Raw genomic sequence first — 23,058 nt, forward strand, 5'->3', positions numbered from 1 at the left:
ATCCATGCATTTTCACCCACCAACTTTCCAGGCTCTACCTGCCCTTCACCTCTCCCTTAATGGTTCTCATTATCACCTTGCTTGCTTTAGAGTCCAGCACTGGTAGCCTTTGTGTTCCTGCTTGACTCCCTCCAGCAGCTGTCTCCACCATCGCCCTCCCCTCCTCTCACTTGACTTAATCCTCCTCTTTTTTTCTCTATGTCTGCCTACATCTCTTATCCACCTATTTCTGTCTCCCAACTCCACCCTTGCTCTTCCCCTACTGAGCTTCACCTGCTCGTAATCCTTCAACCTTCCTCAGTCACCTCTGGCCCCTGTCTCACCACTCCCCCTTTCCTATTTATACTGGCCATCTCCCTTCTCCACTCTTAATCCTGATGTAGGGTTTCGACTGGAAATGTTGACAATTCCTTCCCCCTAATAGATGCTGCTCGACCCACTGAGTTCCTCCAGCAGATTGTTTGTTGCTCCAGATTCCAACATCTGCAGTCTCTTGTGTCTCTTATTATTCATCTTCCCTGTTTTATCTTACACTTGGCAATGTGAAATGCCACAATGTTAAGCACCAGCAGCAGTTTGAACGACAGTCCATCTCAAAAGAAAAGTAGGACTTTTGTGCACTTAAGTCTCACTTCAGAGACTGCAGGCTGAAGCTCCACAGCAGTCTCGTGAGTGCTGCACTTGGGATTACTATTGGGACTGCTGCTCTTTTGATTAGGGGAAGGAGAACTCTTGACATTCTTTCATTCCATCAATCAATGCCTAAAACAAGATTTATCTGCTCTGTTTGTTGGACTCTGGTTTGTATAATTAGACCATCACCTTCACTGGCGACCAGATTTTCAATGTGTCTCATTGAAAAAGTGCTTTGGAACACCCTGAGGTTGTGATAGGAGCTGTATAAATACAAATCTTCCTGATTTAGGAAAAGAGAAAATCAGCCATGGTTATCATTGTCAATTACTATTTCCAAACCTGTTCAGGAAAGGATAGCTTGTGAGCCCTCCCATAGCTGAACAGCTCATGAACAGTTATGTTTACATTCTCAATAGCTTAATCTTAATCGATATTATTAATTTGTTCATGGGAAGTAGCATACAGAGACAAGGCTATCCCAAGTTCTAGAGAAATGAGTCAACAACAGTGTGAACTATCCCCAGGTTAGACTGGTTTCACTTTAGTCAAATAAATATCAAATATCAAGAGTCCAATAGCTTGTATGATTATTTTATGGTGTTGGCCCACATATTAAATTTTAAATTTTCACCAGGTAGGATTTGAGCTTCTGATTTTGGCTCTCACAGTTATTCAACTGGTCACCGAACCCGTGACAAATTTTCCCAGCTAATACAAACATCTTTGAGGATGAGTGTAGCAGATGTGTGTGAAGAGCTAAGAAAATCACACTTCCTTTCATTTCACCGGTAGGCAGCCATACAAACAATGAGAGACAACTCAGCTTGTGTGCAATCGGTGGATGAATCAACCCAGTCACTGTTATTTTTCCGAGCTTCCCACTGAGGCAATGTGAAACCAATAAAGTCTAGATGAATATAGGAGATGGAACAAATGGAGTGACTTTGTAAGTTGTCAACCAGATTGATTTGTTGGGAAGGACCACTCACCGTTAATCTGACAAGTCACTTGTGGTCCCTTGGGAATATCAATCAAACATCAGCAAGGCAGCAGATTTGGAGATTGGCTGCATCCATGATTGATCAAGAAGAATACACTCTGCTGAATCACTTTCAGATTAGTTGCAATTGAAGTGCATCAACTTTTGCACCATTGTCAAAAACTAAATTCAAGGCTATCCTTAATTGTTTTGTAATCTTTTCAGGTAATCTATAAATGAACTGTTCTATTCAGTGGCATCACTCTCAGTGTAATATGCATTTGCATGGTGCTGACGTTAAGGTTTTTGAACATACCACACATCCTGTGGAGTCAACCTTCCGATCGGTCACGCAACGGTAATTTCTTGTGCAACCTCCATTATCCCGGGAGCAGTCACGCACAGGACCAAACGAGGACAAGAGGTCATCTGGGGTTTCAAAATACGTGGATCTCATAGATTCCTCCCTTAAAAGACAAATTAAAATGTTAGGGGAAAGTCGCACTTTAAATTGACCTCAACAGCAACTAACACCAGAGGAGGGGTTTTTGACAACATGAACTCCAAACCTTATTCATCTATTTCATCAGTTTAGACAACTTGTTTAATGTTACAAGCTGTTTAATCCTTCAGAGACTGCCAATCCAAATTAGACCTTGAAGAATCATAGCTACTCATGTGCAAATATAAATTCTGCTATCTCCTTAGGGTATGAGTTTGTTCAAAATTGACTGCCTTTGGTATTTTTGTGATGCCGAGTCTCTTTCTGTTGACGTATTTCAACTGAATTCTAAAGCCAGCAGAAAGAAAATGAAAACTTAATAAAATACTAGCAACACCATATGGTCCAATGAGACTGCAATAAGCGTGGACACAATGACATTAAGTGCTCATGAGGTTAGGTAAAATATGGCCAGGAATAGAGGGTTGGTTAAAGTACAGGAAACAGATTGGAGGAATAATTGGGCCACTTACGGGCTGGCAGTCTGTTATTAAGATGGTGACTCAAAGATCGGTGCTAGGGCCTCAGCTATTTATAATCAATATTAATAACCAAAATGAAAAGACAGATGCCTGAAATATACATCTCCCATTTTGTAGCATGAAATGGCTACATTCTGGAGATGACGCCTTGGAAATTCATTTGGTTGAAGTCAATCCCATAGATTTTGGAACCAAGGTACAACACACTGATGCTGCAACTTAGAACATTTAACTCATTCGACTGGGGTTGAATTTTGAGGCAAGGGTGCGTTGCTAACAAAGTAATACTATAATTCAAACTTGCGCAACATTACAAAAGTTCTCAAAGAAGCTCCTGCAGAATCATTATTTTTTCTAATTTGTTACTTGAAAGATGCAAATTTTCAGAATTTGATTGGTATCTAAATGAATTATTTCTCTACTTTTACCCATTTAAATCATTACTTTTGGCTTCATTAATTCTCCCTTTTAAGTTGTGGCTTAACTGAAACCAAATTCAAATGAACACTTGAATTGCCAAGGCATAGAAGGCTATGGAGCAAGTGCTGGCAAATGGGATGAGTGTTGATGGCTAATTGATGGTTGGCATGGACATGGTGGTCAAAGGACATGTCTCTGCAGTGTGACTCTCCGACTCTATTGGTTGTTTTTAAGTGTATCTAAATCTTTTACTATTATAAGTAGGAGTAGTTCACTCAGCCAATCAGACCTGTTTTACCATTCAAAATAATTATGATACATCTATTTTTTTTGTCCTCAAATCCACATTCCTGTCTCATCTCCAAAACCTATGATTTCCCCAAAGTGTGGAATTCTACCTCAGCCTTGAAAATGACTCCAAGTAATCTTTTGGGTGGAGAATTCCAAAGATTCACAACTGTCTCAAGAGAACTTCCTCCTTAATGCAGTATTGATGGTTGGTCTGGCTATGGTGGGCTGAAGGGCGTGTTTCTGTGCTCTATAGCTCTACAAATGGGCAACATATTATCCTGAAATGATGCCCTCTAGTTCTAGACTTGTCACCACAGAAAGCATCCTCACAGCATCCATCCTATCAAACCCTTATTGTAATTCACTTTTCCCACTGAATTCTAGTGGCTGTTGACCGGTTGCCATAAGACTCATTTTTTATGGGGTTTGGGTAAAGCCAATATCTTCTACTACTCTTTGCCACTACCTTTTCTAAGGGAGTAGCAATTTAAAACCACACCTACCTTCTCTGGGTCCAAGCACAGATTGACACTTTGGTTATAGGCACTGCTCTTTCCCTAGTTCCCCTTTTTCCCTCAAAGTACACAAAATGCTTTGAGATTTTCCTTAATCCTGCTCACCAGTGTTATTTTGTGCTCCCTCTTCATCATCCTAATTACCTTTCTCAGTATCAGCCCGTACTTTCTATACTCCTGTGGCGCTCTCCTGTTTTCTGTCCTCTTTACCTGCCATAAGCTACCTTTATTTTCTTTATCCATCCCTCAATATCCCTTGACATCATGGTTCCTTAGATTTACCTTTCATCAGTGTGGGAACACCTTGGCCCTGAATTCTCACTATTTCACTCTTGGATGATTCCCACTGGTTGCATGTAGACTCACCTGCAAGTAGCCACTCCCAATCCTTGTTTGCCAGGACATGTCTTATCGTAATAAAATCAGACTTATCCAATGCAGGACCCTAATTTCCAGTCCGCAGTTATTCTTTTCCAATAACAACTTAAAACTTACAGAGTTATAGCCATTGTCTCCAAAATGCTCTCCCACCAACACTCCCATCACTTGTCTGGCTACATTCCCAAAGATTAAGTCCAGTTCATCCCCTTCTTTCATGGGGCTATCTACGATCTGGTTCAGATAGTTCTCTTGGATGCACCCCTCTAAGCCTTTTGCAACAAGGTAATCCCAATTAATATGGTTGAAGTTGAAATCCCCTACTACTGTAACCCTGTTAATTTTTTACACTTCTCTATCATTTGTCATCTGCTCCTCTTTCTCTCATTGACTGTCAGGAGGCACGCAGTATATCAAAGTGATTGCTCCTTTTTTATATCTAAGCTCCACCTATATGGCATCATCTGGAGAACACATAAACATATAACCAATGGGCTGTTTGCTCAACAAATTTACAGTACGTGCAGGAATATTGAGGTGATGCTGAAGTAATGGTAATGGAAACATATGACTGACACTGAGGATGGTGACAGTTTTACATACTGTATTATAAATCAGTAAATTTACGAGTAAGGGGATGTTATTGAAACACAAAAATGTAGCTGGCTATCACTACAACTGGTGGTAGTTACAGTACTGGCCAATGAGGACCCCTCAGTGAAGTGAGATTCACCGTGGTGTGTAGTTTAAGATATGGGAGCACTGATTAGACTCCTGCTGGTTTGAGCCATACATTGCTTGACACTCTATGAATATTACTGCTACTTAACAATTGAAGCTCCAATATTGTCCAAGTCTTCCTACATGCAGGCATAAACTGCTTCATTACCCGAGGATTTACAAGAGGAACTTAACATGGAGAGGCGATCCTGTGTGGCCAATTTGTGTGAATCTATCAACATGCATCGATGAGGGCAATGCAGTTGATGTAGTCTACATGGACTTTAGTAAGGCCTTTGACAAGGTCCCATATGGGAGATTGGTCCAAAGTGTTAGAGTCCATGGGATCCAGGACAAGTAGGCAGAAAGGGTCCAAAACTGGTTTGGTAAAAATAGGAAACAAAGGATGATGGTGGAGAGTTGTTTTGTGATTGAAAGCCTGTAACCAGTGGTATATCACAGGGATCAATGCTGGGACCCTATTGTATGTTAAATGCATCAGTAATTTGGATGTTAATGTCCAATGAATAATTAGGATAGGGTAGAGGTATACTGCATTAGAATTGTGTGGAGCTTCACTGGATGAGAATAGCATAGAGGTATACTGCATTAAAATAGGATGGGGTTTTAACTGCATCAGAATAAGGAGGAGGTATGCTGCATTGAAGGAGAATTCTCTAGCATGTCACGAAGGTAGTATTATAAATATTACTAATTCACGGCACCTAATGTGAAACCTTACTAGTTGTGTGAAGTTATGGAATCGCAATGGCAATTTGTGAACTGAACTTTGGATTGCATTTTCATGCATGCAACATACAAATCAATTAACTAAAAATTGGTTCTCTTAAAGGATGAGATGCAGTATTGGGAATGGGGTGAAGCAAATTAAATAACTGAGGACAGGAAAGTTTTCACACAATAAGTAAATTAAAGTTAACAAGCTTAATGAATTGAAATTAAAAGTAACAGAAAATTAGGTGAAATGAACTGAATAAATTGGAGTAAGATAGTGGTTTGCAGAAATAAACAGGCTCCATGACTGAAGTGACAGGGAGATAGTGTTGCTAGATTTTCAAAATGGGCTGGGGGGCAGAGGGAGGCAGGCATGGTCAAGTTAAAAGTGGGGACACAGTCACAGAAGATTGTCTTCTTCAATGCTTACAACTAGACTGGACAATTTTAAGAGTGGAGTAAAAAAGAAATCCTCTCTGAAGAGGGACATGGTAAAACATGTTTTGGGGGCTGTGCAGAAATACACAAGTAAAAGAAGATGAAATGAGCAGTAATGTTGCGTTTGCAGGAATGGTTCACCTAGGGTAAGTTTCTTCACTGCCTCCTTGACAATGGTACGGATAACACAACACCATTTTCTGGAAGCAGGCAAAGGATGATGAAGAAAAAAAATGCAATGTTTTATTAAAAAAGTGAAAGGCTGGGAGAAAAAAATATTAAATTCAATAACAACACTGCTGGATGGCATTAAAAATGCAAATTACTGAATGGTTAAGATCACTCGTAAAATGGGAGCAAATAAATAAAAATGGTTTTGCATTGAATCATTGGCATAATTGTGTAATGGAATCCAAAGCATCATTAAGAACAAAATATAATTAAATTAAAAATCAGATTTCTATTATCCAGTGAATTTAACTCAGTCATCCAGATTTTACTCCCTCCAAGCCAACATGCACTGACTGAAAGATAAAATATGCGCTGATTTAGAAGGGCAAAAATTTTAAATGATCCAAACTTTGTTGTCAGTGGCAAATGACTGATGCCAGAAACTTCATTACCTTTGCACTTGACCCAAAGTTTTCCATATGATTTTGCAACGGGACTGACAATAAATCAGAGAGATAAAACAGTACACTACCCTCTATGAGAGATGTGAGATATGTAATGCCAGGACAATCATATGTGCATTTCCTGAACAAATTACCTTGAAGAATGATTGATAAACCATGATAGCATGGACCAAAGTGAAAATCTTTGAGGAGCAGCACCTTATCTTTCATCTGGGCATGTTACAACTTTCTGGACTCAATTTTGAACTCTACAACTTCAGGTAACTTATTTTCTCTGTCTGTATCTGTAATAATGGCTCAGCTTGTTTGGTTTCTCACTCTTTTTTCTGTTTATCATCTGGGAGTGGAGACATACCCAGCCTGACCTGCCAGACACGTCTTCCTACTCTGCTTTTCACAACTCCCACATTCTTTCGTCAACGTTCTCACTCTCGAACTGCTCCCATTCACTCATTGACCAGATAATCTTGTTTACAGCTTATCCTCATGGTCACCCCAGTTTTATACTATCAAAGAGATATCCTCTCCCCCACCCTCCCTGCAACTGAACAAGCACGGTAGTGTAGCGGTTTGCGTAACACTATAACAGCGCCAGTGATCCGGGTTCAATTCCAGCTGCCATCTGTAAGGTGTTTGTACGTTCTCCCCGTGTCTGCGTGGGTTTCCTCCGGGTGCTCCGGTTTCCTCCCACATTCCAAAGATGTACGGATTACAAAGTTGTGGGCATGCTATGTTGGTGCCGGAAGCGTGGCAACACTTGCGGGCTGCCTCCAGAACACTCTACGCAAAGATGCATTTCACTGTCTGTTTCAATGTACATGTGATTAATAAAGATATCTATCTATCTATCTTTTATTTTGTCTTTGATGAAGGGTCTTGAACCTTAAACATCAACACTTTTCTCTTCCGACAGATGTGGCCTGACCTGCTGAACATTTCCAGCATTCTCTGTTTCTAAAGTGTAAACCAAGTTGTGCCAACTAGAATATTTAATTGAATGTCAAATGAATGATAAAAAAATTTTTTAAATGTGAGGTCAAGCATGATGGGATTGAAAAATTATATATATTTTGTTTTAATCTGTAAAAATAATTAAAATGTGCAGATTTGAAAATCTGCCATTATGAAAGGCAACTCTCTAGAGCAGAGTTGCTATTTGCTGAAAAATCAATAAAAAAACTTTGCTACTATGGAATAAGGGAGCCCAACATTTTCTGATGACTTTACCTTTTTTCCCTTTCGATTCATACATGTGAAGTTGATATCATTGGCAAGGTTACAATTTAAGATCTTGAGAAAGTAATGGTGATACAGCCTTCTTGAATTGCTACAGACTGCCTTGTAAGATACTTCCAGAGTACTATTGGAGCCCTAGATTTTAACCCAGTAATGATGAACAATGAGAACGTAATTCCAAGTTATTTTACTCTATGGGAAGGGAAACTTGCAGATGCTGTCTTACCTGTATGATTGCTTTCCTTGTTTTTGTAAGTGGTGGAGGATGCTACTTGAGAGGTGTGGCTGAGGACCAATCTATTAATGGCGAGTCCCTTGCTGAGATGCTGAAAGAGCACAGCCACTGGAACAGGGCAACTTGGAGAACAATTTCCTGTTTTTCTAATTTAATTGTGCATGTATCAGAAGTCATTTAATTTACTCCCCAATAACATTGTATCCTCACTATTATCTCCACAGAAAAATCTGGCCCAACTTGCAAGATAGTGTGTTGTGCTTAATTGGCAACATATCTCACCTTCACAAAGTGAAAGTGTGTTTCTTTAGAGGGAGAACCAAAGTGGAGGCCATTTGGACCATTCTATCTGTGCTGCAATTTGTAGATGACACGTAAATCTCCCCCCCCCCCCCCCCCCCCCCCCCCAGCCTCCTCTGTTACAAAGAAAACAAACCCAACCCATCCAATTTTTCTTCGTGGGATAAAATGTTCCTGTCCTGGCAACATCCTCATAAATCTCCTCCATACCTTCTGCAGTGCAATCACATTATTCCGATAATATTGTGACCAGAAGTGAAAGTAGCACTTAAGCTGATGTCCAACTAATGTGTATACAAGTTTTTACCATAACTTCCCTGCTCTTACAACCCAATGCTTGGCTAATAAAGGGAAGCCCTCGGAATACTTTGATTGATAGTTCAGTGAATGGTTGCAGATTGTGTGATGATGATAAACCCTTGGAGGGAACAGCCTCAAACTTGTTTTAAGACTGCTTTATGAGAAAGAACAACTGACAGAAGTGGAAATTGAAGTCCCTGAACCATTGTTTAAAAAATTAACATTTTTTTGCACTGAAACCCAGTCTGGAGTTGTTTAAACTCCTTCTTGTTATTGTTAACCTGATTTTGTCTCCTGGAAGTCTTCAGAAAGTGAAAGGCAAGGCTAGAAATCAATCACTTATGAATAATGATCCTGTAAAGCATGGTAACATGATATAGTTGTCTAAGTTTGACTAACAGCCTAAATTTGAGTTGCTTATAGATAAAAGTCATCATGATTAGAAATAATGTGTGATATAGATTTTACAAGGCTTTAACTATCAATATAGTTTGTTTTCTTTTCATTATTCACATTTTAGTGCAGATCTTCAGATACTAAGATTGATTTTTATTGGTCATTTCTCATACCCATGTCAGTTTGCTTTACTTTTGTTTTCTATTGTGTACATCCACTGATGGCAGAGCTTGTCTGGAAATATAGATAAGAAAGCAATGCTGAAGGATGTAAACAAGCTTTACTAAAACAAAATGGTAATCCAGGAGAACACACAGGGCCTGAGAAATCACAAGTGTTTTTATAAAATGTTGCCCAGTTAAGTTCAATATATTCCCACCTTGAAGAGCCAGATAATACTTCCTGCACTTTGCCAGATAACTTTAATGTTCAGTCACCTGATAAGTTTCTAAACCAAGTATCAGAGAGTCTTTTACCTCACAATTAGTTTCAACAGGACCAGGATTTGAGTGATATAATATTTACCCTATAATTTTGTTCATCACCTGATGACCTCATAGTACCATGACTTGAGGTTCTGATCCGACACCTGAGATGTGGCTCGTTTTGGTTTTTGACCAGCCCGTGGAGATGTTCTGCTTTTAGTCGGTGGTTGAACTTACAAAGAGCAATGGAAGCATGGACTGAGAATTTCTGACAGATTGTATTTTGCCATTTCTGGAGCTAATAAAACTTTCCATCTCTTTCCTCATGACACAGTGATATTCTTTTGCTGCACCTTGTGATATGAACCTTCACATACAACTTTCACCATTCTAAAAATATACCGTAATCTGTTCTGAAACCAAAGGTTCACACTCTCTGTGAAAGACCAACAACATCGCAAGAAAGCATATGTTGCCATTCTTTTTTTTACATATCTGAAGGGACCAATAAGAGTTATGATCTCCATCATAATTTCAAAAATGCAAGCATTATATTATTTGTTATGCTGTATCTTGTTTCATTTCTGACTGTGAATTATAAAAAAGAACTGTCAAACATGTTGGTCATAAAAACAATATACCTTTAACACAGGAACTGAAGATACTGTCCAACTGTAAATGTGTTTTGGAAGCCTGCACATTGAGATTTATAAGAATATCTTTAGCCCCAAGAATGATTTGCCACTCAAGCAAATTTTCATTGCACGTGCATGCCTTAGAACCATTCAATTTAATAGGACAGAAAGAGCAACAACAAAACTTCATTTATTAAATGAGCAAAAATGCAGGAAATGGTTCAAGATACATATACTTTATAAATTGGAATTGGTTACATCTTACTAAAAACATTCAATTCCATCTCAAAGTACTTCTCTCTGGAGTGGTATGAATTTTAATTCTTATCGTTCTTTGATAACTTTTCAAATATGAGAAATGTTGGTCATTTGCCTTTGAAATTAATGCATCAAATCACTTCTGTTCTGCTAATCAAGTTATCAGTATTTAAGGAGTAATCTTCACGTTTGATATCAGATCAACTGCCTATTATATGTCTCTCCCAATTTTTATTCTAGCAAAGGTGGCAAATAAAGGAGTGGAAAGCCACTAGAACTGAGCCACAATCCAAGTCTTCTTCCATTCAGTCAAATCAATGGGAGAACATCCAACTGGACATAATCTGTAGTTTATAAATCAGGCAATTTAAATCCTTTGTCAAAGTTTGCAGCTTTGAATCACAAAATTTACTCACATACTCAGCTCAAGTTGTAAACATGATGGGAAATTATTTCAATTAACCAAGGCTTGAGTTCTTCCAGCAGTTTGTTTTTTGCACCTCAGATACATGGTATGAATTTCGTAACTTTGAAAATATCACCCATGAGAGTGCTTTTATGACCGTGATCAGTGAGGAGAATTCAGGGAACATTGCATGGAGGAAGTTTGTATCATCAAAGCAGACAACATTGCTGCTGCTCCATTTGTTGCATTCTTTGCTTTCAGTGTTAATCTGGATGAGTATAGATTATCAAAGAGCAATGGATCAATAAATAGAGGTTATTATCACATCCTCCAGGTGCTTGCTTCTTTATGGAAAGTAATTATCAATCTCAAATTCCAATCTGAATTGCTCACCAAAGCATGAATTATACGTTGGGTACCTTTTCTGGAGTTACGGAGGTAACGACATCAGTTCACTAATTGTAAATGGTCATTTCCCTCTGTGTCAATTAGTCACAGTGATCTCCAACCCAATCCTGTGACTAATTCCATTCTGCATGACTGTAACTGTGCTGCAGAATTTCCAATCTGCAAGGAACAAGGCTTAAAGAAATTTATATTCTTTCAATTTACTTAAATGCTCCCACTTATATGGTCAGAAAGCTTGATGACAGATGTTTTCTCTTCTTCTCATGAAATCCTGCCAAAGTCAATTCTGACACCTTTCCACACAAAATGTTTAAGTCACTGTTACATACAAGAGACATGATCATTTTTGATCCCAGAGGTTCGTGTAGAGGTACACAGTCACCAAGTGCCATCTGGTGTCCTGCCAAGCTGTCAATTCTTCATAACTAAGCAAAGGTTGTGAGCATAGGCAAGCAATGGAACAGATGGTGTCAGAGTTGATCTCATACACACCCTTGTCCAACATTCACACACAGAGCTTTCCACCAGGTGTTACTGGAACCAGAAACCAATGTCAATCTTGGCAATTAGTCCAGAGATACAAAGTTATTTCTCATAGCCCGAGCACAGACTCATTTGAGATCAGCTAGCTTAAAACTGATGAAGGATAAAATTTGAAACCTTTATGTACAATGATGCATATTGTAGAGCCACCGTCTCACAGTTCTTACAACCTGGTTTTAGTTCTGACCTCCGATACTGTCTGTGTGGAGCTTGCACATTCTCCCTGTGACTGTGTGGGTTTCCTTCGGGTGCTCCGGCTTTCTCCCACATCCCAAGATTGGTAGGTGAATTGGCCACTGTAAATTGCCCCGAGAGTATAAGGGAGTGGTAGAATCTGTGGACAACTGAAATGGGGAGAATAAAATGGGTTGAGTGGAAATGGGTGTTTGATGGTCTGTGCGTACTTGGTGGGCCAAAGGGTCTGTATGGGCACTGTCACCTGAAGTTTTCATTGCTTGATACTACAATAACCCATGCCATTAATGATTGTGAGCTTAATAGGAGCAATGCTCCATTTAAATTAATGACCATTGTTCTCTAACTTAAATTTAAATGAATGATTTCCTTCTATTGTCAAGTTCATTCTTCAAGATTCTGTGGATATCAATTAACAATTGTTTTAGATCCTTAAATCCTTTGCATTTATAAAGTAATGAAGAATCTGGAAAATGCATTGAAATGAGGAAAGGAAGGTGAAACGACAATGATCACATGTAGGAAAGGTCCACAACTATTTTATCTTGACACTTTGGGGCTGCAGTCCCATATTACTTCAGAAGCTTGTGAGTTTAAGCTCCATAAAAGATAGATAATCAGACCAAACGCAGCAGTAGAGCACCAAGTTGAGACGATGAATCCTGGATGAGGCATAAAACCATTTCCCAGTTGGGTGGATGCAATCATCCCTTTGTCCTGTACAAAGGGCAGCAGGAAAGCTCTTTCGGTTCATTGGTTAGTTTTTATCCTTCAGTTAGTGCCACAAAAAAACTAACGTCCTGACTGTTTATCTTGCTGCGATTGTCTGCAATGGAAACAATGACCACACTTAAACAGTAAAATATTGTGTACGAAGCATTTTGAGATATCCTGAAGACATGAAAGGAAATAGAAATTGTCCCTTTTGGTTGAATTGATGTAGTTTTATGGAGACTTTTGAAATGAAGACGAGGAATGGAAAGGGGAATAAGCAAGTAATTGGAGTTGAGGGTGCAAATCACCCATAATCCAATAAAATGCCAGAAGAAGCTTGCAGGTTGGCCATGCAAGGTCAATTCCATAAGGAGCAGGATAGCCTGAAGAGCAGTGCTTCAGAACTTTCCCTCACCAGAAACTGAGCTCAAAATTCAGACCTAAATAAAAGAAATGGCATTTCTTCACTTGGGGAGAAAAGAAAGGGGCAAGACTTTTCTGTTCCTCCTTTGTTGTAATCTTCCCATGCTAAGATTTCCAAAAGTGTCATCACATACATCCAAATTGTAGTACAGCAGACAGGTTGCGGTGACAGACATTACTCTCGATGACAGGTTTAAGTAATGGGGGCAAAACATTCAACTGGAGGATAACCTACAGAATGGACAAGAGTTATGTGGTGAATAATTTGATATTTGTCTGTGTATATTAGCAGAGTACTTTAGGCAGTAGCTTTATAACATGCCAGTAGCATGTTTTGAAAGTCAGAAACATTTGTAAATTATAGATGATCAGATCTCACCTACTGATACAGTTTTCCAAGTCTTGAAAGATATCGAAGTACTGCAGTATATGTGAAACCTTCAGAGAGGGAAGTCTGCTGTGAAACTATAATGAAAGTGCTCACGGAAAGGACACTATTCCAAGATGGAAGACTGTCTGTAACGACACTCAGGAGCTGTGAGATATCACTGGAATGACAAAGAGATAAGGGAGGGACACTGATGGATTGCCTTGGTGTGGCAAAGCATTAAAACGATACAGCTCAGCATAATCCAGTGGCACCAGATGAATGTATGTTGAAAAAAAATTACACTTGCGCATTTCATAACTGTATTTTAAGTGTTCCAATGGAAAAAAAATCTATCAAAGATTGTGCAAGTAATCTCTTCACCGGCTCATTAAAAATAATTAGGATTCATGGTTATTGAAATAAACAATGTAGTATTGCTCTGCCATTTGAAAAGAAATGCTTGTCTGCTTTACTGAAGACATTTTGAATTGGATGTCAATCTGCTCCACAGGAAATACACTGTTTCACAATGGAGGAAGGCCTCATGTTGTACAGGTAGCTGATGCTAACCTTTGCAGAGATATATCTCATGTTAAATAAATTCTGACAAACTATTATTTTGTCTGGCAAATTTAAACAGTTATCTGAAATTCAAACATACTGATACTTGAGAGACTGTTGATTGATTGAACATGATGATGGCTTCAGATGGACATTCACTAATTTGCTGTTATAAACCAAACACTCTGATAATAACGGAGACTTTTAAAGGCCGGTTTTGCTTTCCTTAACAAATTTGGAGGTACTGCCAGGACTGATGGTTGACGATATGCTCAACAAATAAGAAATGAAATAGACTGGAAAAGAATGTCCAGGAGTGAAGCACTAATATATTAAATTTTGATCATAAATATAACGTGCTCTTTTCTTCAAAATCTCAAGAGGTCTTGTCCATTCAACCATAGCTTTCCATAAAAATGACAGGCTTCTCAAAGTGTCAATTCAATCTCTTTTGGAAATGGTAAACAAACAATTGCACTCTTATTACAAAAATATCTTCACTTTTATTGGTACATAACTGCAACCTGTCAGCTTCTTAAATATCTTCCTTGACATTTCTTACTTCATGGATTGATTTCTTGTTTTGATGAGGAGAAAGGCTTCCGTGACATCAATCTTGAGAGAATAGCTTCAAGATCCAACATGTATTGTGGAACAATTTATAATTAAGCTTTTTTTTTAAAATGACTGATTGCCACTGTATAATTATTGGTCAATTTATACTCCAATGTCCAATTTAACAGGTAAATATGATATAACCACCTTTTTGCCAAATGATCAAAGTGTAACATAGAATTTTGGATGGATTTACATTATCTTCTTTTCAGGCAGTCCCTCGGGGTCCCGAGTGACCCGGTTCCAATCTGGTAATGGAATTTTCAGGTGGACGATGAAGGCAATGTGAGATTTGCAGACTCGCCACCGTGGGGCAGTCGGAGGTCAATGCAGGTCAGCAGCAGAGAAGGTGGCACACTACTTTGCCTGTTTTTATTGGACTTCTGTACGCTTCTGATGTAGAGACACAAGGTTCTCACTGCCTTCCAGAACACTTCTCCTCCATTTTGGATGGTCAAAGATTCCCATGAGTGGTTATGTTTTTTCAAGGGGGCTTTGAGGACGTCTTTGAAGCATGACCTGATTTATCCTTCTTATCATTAGCGCAACCAAAAGAACTGGGCATGTGTCATGTCGACAATATGGCCCACCCATTGGAGCTGCCGGAATGTAATTAAAACCTCGATACTGAGTACGTTGGTTGGGAGGGGACACAGATATTAGTTTGCCCATTGGAGCTGACTGAACGTCAGTGATTATTACACTCTTTTATTTCACGTTCTCAGAAACTGCTGTGTTCTGCACTTCACAGGTTAAGCACATTCTTTTTTTTCTCCCAAAACAGCTTTCATTCATCTATTAACTACTTTGCTCTGAAAGCTTTGTGTCATGTTGGCAAACTTGTTCTTTCATTCTTTCCACAACTTAAGCACATATATTGTGCCTGGGCTCTGTTTCTCTCTCCACGGATCCCGTCTGACCTTCTGAATGTTTCCTGCAATTCTGCTTTTCTTTCAAATTTCCAGCATCTGTAGTTTTTTTTAAACTTTCATCGACATTTTTGTTTCAAGATTCTGAAAGGGATAGATGGGGTTAATGGTCTGTCTTCAGGTTAGAGTCTCAAGCTAGGGGCATGATTTCAGAATAAGAGGTCAGCCATGGGAACTGAAACAGGAATACATTTATTCACTTAGATCGTTGTACATCTTGGAATCCATAGATGCTCAGTAATTGAAAATATTCAACCTGAAAAGTAGAAAGTAGTCCTGCAGAATGAACAGGCTCCTCCTGCTTCTAGATTTTAATATTCTTTGTTTTGAAAGATGATGAAAGTGAAGAAACATTGCAGATATTTCTACCTATCCCAGCCTCGTACATGAACAGAGAATGAAAGAGAAAACAAGATTAATCCAGTTTCTCAATTATCTGGGGTCTGTGTCCATGCTTCACCAGTTGATGGCGCAAATAAATTAGGTCTGTACATCACACTCCTTCAAAAACTGTTATTAATCTGCAATTCTTATTGCAACAAAACAATTCAGCTTAATTTGAAAGTTTCCATTTTCCATTCCAAAGCATGTCATTGGCACAATCCGCCACAGCTGTGAATATTTTTTGTGGCTCTCCTTTACAAAGTGTTGAAAGTATCTGATACTTTTTAGCTGTGTATTAACCAAATGCCAACACTGTTTTCCAATTAGAGCTCCTCATTTTGAGTCTAAGCCATGTAGCTGTTCTACTTCTTGTGGGAATAAACTAATCATTGCTTAGCTGCTTCTTCGTTGGATTCATAGTCTTCGCAAAGATTTCTGTGTAATGCTTCTTCAAATCAATGTTCTGTTTCACTTGTTTCAACATGGTACAAATTGTGCTGCAGTTGAACTAAACTATGTCAGTCAATTTATCCTGTGCGTCATACTTGCATTTCAGTCTCCATAGTCCATTGGCCTAATGGAGTCCTCTCCCCCAAACCTATTGTAAATGTTGTTTCAGGAACATGGGGATCTCTGGCTGAGCCAGCATTTATTGTCTATTCCTAAGTACCCATGAGCTGAATAGGTTACTAACCAATAAGTGTTAATTACATTACTGAGTGTCTGGGGGTTACATTGCCAAGGAAGAGAGACTTCATTTCCTGAAGATCATTACTTAAACAAAAGGGGTTTTATGACAATCCGATAATTTTCCAGTCACCAGCACTTCCTGATCCAGAATTAATAATGTATTAATTATTTTAGTTCAATTCACCAGATGCTAGAGTAGGATTCAAAATTCATATCTGGTGAACAATCATTCTGGTCTCTGAATAGTAGACCAGTAAATTTATTATATGGTACCTATTCTCTCTGTTTAGATTTGCTGTTACCTGCTTGATGTCAGCTCCAAATTGTACTCATTACTTGGTGTGGTCCCACAGTTAAGTCCATTTACCAGCCATCAACCCAATTAATGATACCATTTGGATCATGCTGAACATCCAACACAGATTTGCACTGTTCCCACCAGCAACCAATATCACTCAGGATTAAAGGGACAATACATAGAGTGATAATCTCCAAACTTTACCTTTCTCTAGATCCAGAATAAATTCTGCATTCACAATAGTGAAGGAAGTATATCTTCCAACCCGACAATCTCTCAGGGAATCATTAGGCTTAACACCTAATACGTGAGTTTGATCTTATCGTGAGCTTGGTAGTTCATGTATTAAAATTTATGCACAGACAATGAACAACAATATCCCTTGTGTGTTTCACTTTGGACTTGTTCAGGTTAGTATTCAGCATGAGCAAACATGAGAAGACAGCTGGGGCAAACACTACTGAGACTGAAATCCCTCTTCGTCCTCTGGCATGATGATTAATGGACAAGTACCTTATGAATAAGAGCTTGAAAACTGCAGCAAAAAAAAAATCAATTATCAGAACATCACTATTTAGTAGCAGAACACCTCTTCAAGAGTCAGGTCAACACTTCACCTGTCAAGTGACACAACTATTTTTCAGCTTTTCATTTTTGAGGTAAACTTAAAAAAAAGCCTTTTCTCTCTTCTCTTTTCAAAAACTCACAAAAAGAAAGATTTTTGTAATTACTGAACATCTTCATCTGATTTCCTTTTGCAAAATACAGTTGCCTGTTTCTTTTGAGAATACGGTATAATGGTTAAGTAACTGCTAAATTGTCAGATTCATTTTAATGCCAGTATATCAGAATTCTCTCCCTGCTATTTAAACAGATGTTATGATGTTCAATATCTCTGATAAAACATCAGAGCAGGGAATTTGATAAAAGTATGTTAAGCATTCTTACCAATGATATCACCAAAATTATTTGCCCCTTAGCTGGAGGCTTTAAAGCTGTAATGGATGCTTCAAGAGCCAAAGAATTTGTTGCAATTAAAACCAGCTTCAATTATATCATCTCTCCCCTTTTCTGCATGCCAAGTTGAACAGGAACTGAAGGATGAATGAATTATAGAATAATACAGCTCACAAAGAGTTCACTTGGCCCATTATGGCTGTGCCAAATTATCCAGTCTCATTCCCCTTCTCTTTCCACAGAGCCCCACAAATGCTTCTTTTTCAAGTACATATCCAACACAATTATGAAAATTTTGACTCAAAATGCTGCCAGTACTCTTGCAGAAAGTGCATTTTGGGTGAGAATAACTCACTGTGCTCAAGAAATTCTTATTTTCCTCTAGATCTTTTGCCAATTATCTTAAATCTCTTTTCATCGTTCGGCTTCTGCCAGTGGAAACAGTTTCCTCTTCTTCAGACTATCAGAAGACATTAATTTTGAAAACCTCTGTAAATCCCATCCTGCTCTGAAGGGAATAGTCCCATAAACTCCAAGGCACTGAGCCAAGAGCTGGGAAATAGTATTAACCCAAAGTCTATTTCTGGCTGGGATTTTCAGGATGGTCCCTTCTGTGCTGTAAAGTTTTTTGTGATTTTATGAATACTGGCTTCTCTCATTTCTCCACATTACTGATATTTTGATCCCTGGTACTGTCCCCCAAGGCTTTGACCTCCTTAAAATGTGTTTTCCAGAACTGAACACAATACTTCAGCTCAGGCATGATGGAATAATTTTAATGTGATTCTCCATACTCCACAAATGGACAGGAGGTGCATTGAAGAGTGAACAAGCTTGACTCTGAATATAAAGGATTGCTGCATGAAAAGTTTCACATTCCACCATTCAACCTACCACTAATGAACCCAGAGTCATAGAGCATGGAAAAAGGCCCTTCAGTCCAAGCCAACCAAGATTCCCATCATAGCAAGTTCTATTTGCCTGCATTTGGCCCATATCCCTCTAAACCATTCCCATCCATGTACCTCTCCAAGTGCCTTTTAAATGTTGTTGACGTACCTGCCTCAACCACTTCTTCTGACAGGTCATTCCATCTAAGGACATTCCATCTAACAGTTGCCCCTCAGGTTCAAATGAAATCTCTTGCCTCTCACCCTAAACCTACGTCCTGTAGCTCTTGATTCCCCAACATGAGGAAAAAGACTATGTATCCATATACCCTATCTATGCCCTCATGATTTTATACACCTCTATAAGATCACCCCTCATTCTCCCATGCTTCAATAAATAAAGTCCCAGTCTGCTCGATGTCTCTCCACAACTCAGTCTTTTGGGTCCTTGACAACATCCTCGTAAATCTCCTCTGCACTCTTTCCATTCCATTCGACGTCTGCAAAGAGGAAGCCCTGTTAAGATCTGGAACGCTGAATATCGAAATTAACAGTTGACAGGTACTGATGTCTACCGATCAAGATTCAGAGCATATGCCTTCTTGGAAAGAGTTGTGAGTCTTCCTCAAGAGCAAATCTCTGAAGAGACAGTATTATTAACAGTGAGGTTGCAGCCCCACAACACAAAACAAAAAAAAAATCACAAACACTTCATTTTTCAATAAATGAATCACTTTCAGATCCCCTTTAAGAAACGACTGAAGGCGAGATCATCAGGTGCTAACAGAAATGCCAGTTAAATTAAAGCATCCATTTCAATGGAATTGGACAGATGTGAGACAAGATAATACTTTCTCTATGGGACAGAAGTGCATTTTAATTCAATCTCCTTCAAAAAATATAATTGAACGCAACCTGAACATGTGACTTTAAATTCCAACCCCCAGTCAATCAAAGTGCTCTTTACCGTAGGCAACATTAGATGCGTCACTTTAAATCTCCACACCCATCAACTAACTTGCCCTGTTTTCATAGTCCCCGATCATAGCAATTTTTGGACTGTTGAATCTACCATCCACTGAATTTCCGATACTCAGTAAATCATTGGAAAGAGGAGACTGATTCTCATTTATTAAAAGAGCTGAATAAAACAAATCATTCATAATGTGTACATCTGTTTGCCCTATCAGCTACAAAAGCAAGCCATGATGTTCCAGGTTTGGTTATTGCATATGTAGCAACCATGAAGCATTTGTGGTTAAACAACATTTGTGGTTTGCGCACCAAGTCTTCACAATAAAAATACAGACAAAATTAAAAGATGATATCAGCTTCTGATTAAAGTCAGAGAAAGATGAGACAGATTGTACCACTTTCAGTCAAAGACGGCCTTTCCAAACACACAATTACAAGCCAATCAGTTGGAAGTCTTGACTGACAATCTTGTCAAACCCAAAGTTATTCCACATTGTCAAAGTGAACAAGAAAAGAGTTCAGTGCAGAACTTGAAAGAAATAAAAATTCAACAGTATCAGGACTCAGACAATATTTCAGACATCAAACCGTTTCAGGCCTGGTGTCAGGCATGTTACTTATTCAGATGATTCACCAGTTTGGTTGGCTGCCTTACAATAGAATATTTTCATTAATAGATTGGAACACGTTCTCGATCCAAATTAGAAACCATTTACACAATTACCTGGGAGCTGAAATGTCAATTGGCTCTAACAAATTTTACATAAAACATAATGACCATAGTTTGCCAAATAGCACACTAATTAATATTCATTGAAAAAAGCTACTGATTTAGATTGAGGCACATTGGAGAAGTTGTATAATTGATTATAGCTCCAAAGTAGAGTTCAGTGGATGCTGTAATCTTATGGTCCTGTTATTTGATTATAAATAATCTTCAATGAACTTAACAAGAAAAATAGCTGAGTGATGATCACTGGGAATGCATACAGTGGTGTCACCATACAAAATAATAACTCAGATGAATATATGTAGATCCATATTTGCAGATTACAATAAGTTAGAACAAATGTGTGAACAACAGGAAGTTACAATTGTACAAAGCCAGATTCGGTGGTCTAATCTACAGTAGGAGTTCCATGTGGAGGTACAGAAAGACGATTGGAGGAACACATATTCAAATATTTTCTTCAGGGTAAGGGGCAAGGAGATGTAGAACAGTTAAGGGACTCAATGTTTCTGTGAACAGGTCATTAAAGATTAATGTACAGGGATAGTAAGCAGAACATAGGGCTTTATCAAAGGATTTTGAAGGGGATGAAGTTATGCATCCATCATGCAGAGCTTTGGTAGTCCTATCTAAATGACTGTATGCAGCTGTGGGCACTGAACCTGGTGCAAGAAAGCAAAACAAATGATCCATTAGAGTTAGGGGACCAGAAATAAAATGGAAACTGATGTAAAAACTGAGCAGGTGGGGCGAGAAAAGAGTTGATGCTTCAGGCCACAAACTTTTCATTGGAACTGGGAAAAGTTAGAAAGAAGACAGGTTTTAAGATAAAGGAATAGAGGGGCAGGGAGAACAAAAGGGAAGGTCTGTGACAGGGCAGTGGAGTTTAAATGACAAGAGAGAGTCGATAGTGCAGGGTGAAAGAGGTTATTAGATGTGGCCATGGAAGCAAATTTTGGGAATTGACTGATCAAAGATAAAAAGGGAAACTGAAAACAAAGAAAGTGCCGAAAATATAAAATAAATGCACTAGCACAAGAGGTCACTGGTGAACAATCCTTGTATTTATTTCAGGTTGCATCCCATGGAGCACATATAAATTTCCCAGAACAGCTCACCTTAAAACAGAGAACATATTGCTTTAGAAATTCCTACATGCTGTGCAATGCAAAAGATAAATAGTTAACAATGAGCCAATGCAGAAATCAAAATTCAGGTGCTGATGCTGTTGAGATGAGTTCATATAAATGTTAGGAAAGAGTCTCCAAATAAGCACCTCTCCCCGAAATGTGACAAGAAAATATCATGTGCAGGAAGTGCATATTCGACAGACTTATCCCAAAATTCAATGCTGTGGTAAATGTGGGATCATATCTTCTGTTGACAGCTAGCAGAGACTTTTGCTTAAGTTTCAGTACAACCACATGCAGAGAAGACTCTTAATGCTGCCTCACAATGAGGAGTGAGTGGAATTTTGCTATTCACTATATCTTTTGGGCAGAACAATGGCATAAAACTACAAAGTGCAGTATTCCAGTACATAATCCGTTTCTTTATGATCTGCTTGAGAATTGGTTCAAGCTTCACAACTGTTCTGCATAACTAATATCTTGCCAACATCTGTTAACTTCACTAAACATAAAGCAATGGCCTGTTAAATGACAGAAATTATTCCTGAGAGACAAATTGTGCAGTTTTTAATCACCCTTATCCATGGTAGATGAAGACAGAAAAGTAAAAGTATCAAATTAAGTTTGCCATTTTTTTTCTATGACCAGTTGAAAGCTTTAGTGATTGAGAAGTTCTCAGATTATTCGTGCACCCCTGGAGCAACAGAAGATCTGAGAACAAAGAAACTGTCAGTAAAGCATTTTCTTTTCCTTCTTAAGGCTCTGCAGTGAATTTTGGACATTTGTCCCTGTTTATTACAAAGTCACATTATGCATCACAATATATGCAAAATGACATGTTTGGGAAGTCTATCATGAAGCACTTCAATTTGAAGTTATTGCTCAAAGAGGTGAGAAATGATAGGAATTATTTTTCCCAAAGTTGTTGGTGTATGAAATAATTCATCAGGGGGATCTGGTGAGGCAAGAACGACTGCATCTTATGAAGGAAGAGGGAAACCCTTGAGTGTCGATGGTGGGTAAGGCAGAGGCGTTGCGATGGGGTTGTTCGATGTTGGAGAAGAGTTCAATAGTGGAATTAGTTCTGAATTGTTCCTTTCCAAAAAGACCAACACAGACACAATGTGTAAGAGCTTCCTTCAGCACAGAAACTTTGATTCTTCTGTGCAGCTGCTCCAAAGTAATGATTGAACAATTTAAAAAAAAAATTCATAAATAACAATGGCAAAGAATTTATATTGAACATTTTCAGAAACTGGATGGATCCCCGAGACCATGAAAAGCCTTGCATTGTGCAAGTTGCAGTTGCGCAAGATAGTCAGTG

The 23,058-nt window shown here is 38.6% G+C and overlaps 1 protein-coding gene across 6 annotated transcripts in view; it reads right to left on the minus strand.

Moving 5' to 3' along the window:
* The window catches only part of LOC127581979 (astrotactin-2-like), a 1,282,697-nt gene that overhangs the window by 606,210 nt on the left and 653,429 nt on the right, over positions 1 to 23,058 (minus strand). For all 6 annotated transcript variants that reach the window (XM_052036829.1, XM_052036827.1, XM_052036825.1 and 3 more), the window contains one exon: positions 1,932 to 2,082. In XM_052036829.1, coding sequence (XP_051892789.1) covers positions 1,932 to 2,082 — 151 coding nt within the window. The remainder of the gene's footprint in view (positions 1 to 1,931; positions 2,083 to 23,058) is intronic.

Source organism: Pristis pectinata, chromosome 23, assembly GCF_009764475.1.
Source record: "Pristis pectinata isolate sPriPec2 chromosome 23, sPriPec2.1.pri, whole genome shotgun sequence".
Lineage (NCBI taxonomy): Eukaryota > Metazoa > Chordata > Chondrichthyes > Rhinopristiformes > Pristidae > Pristis > Pristis pectinata.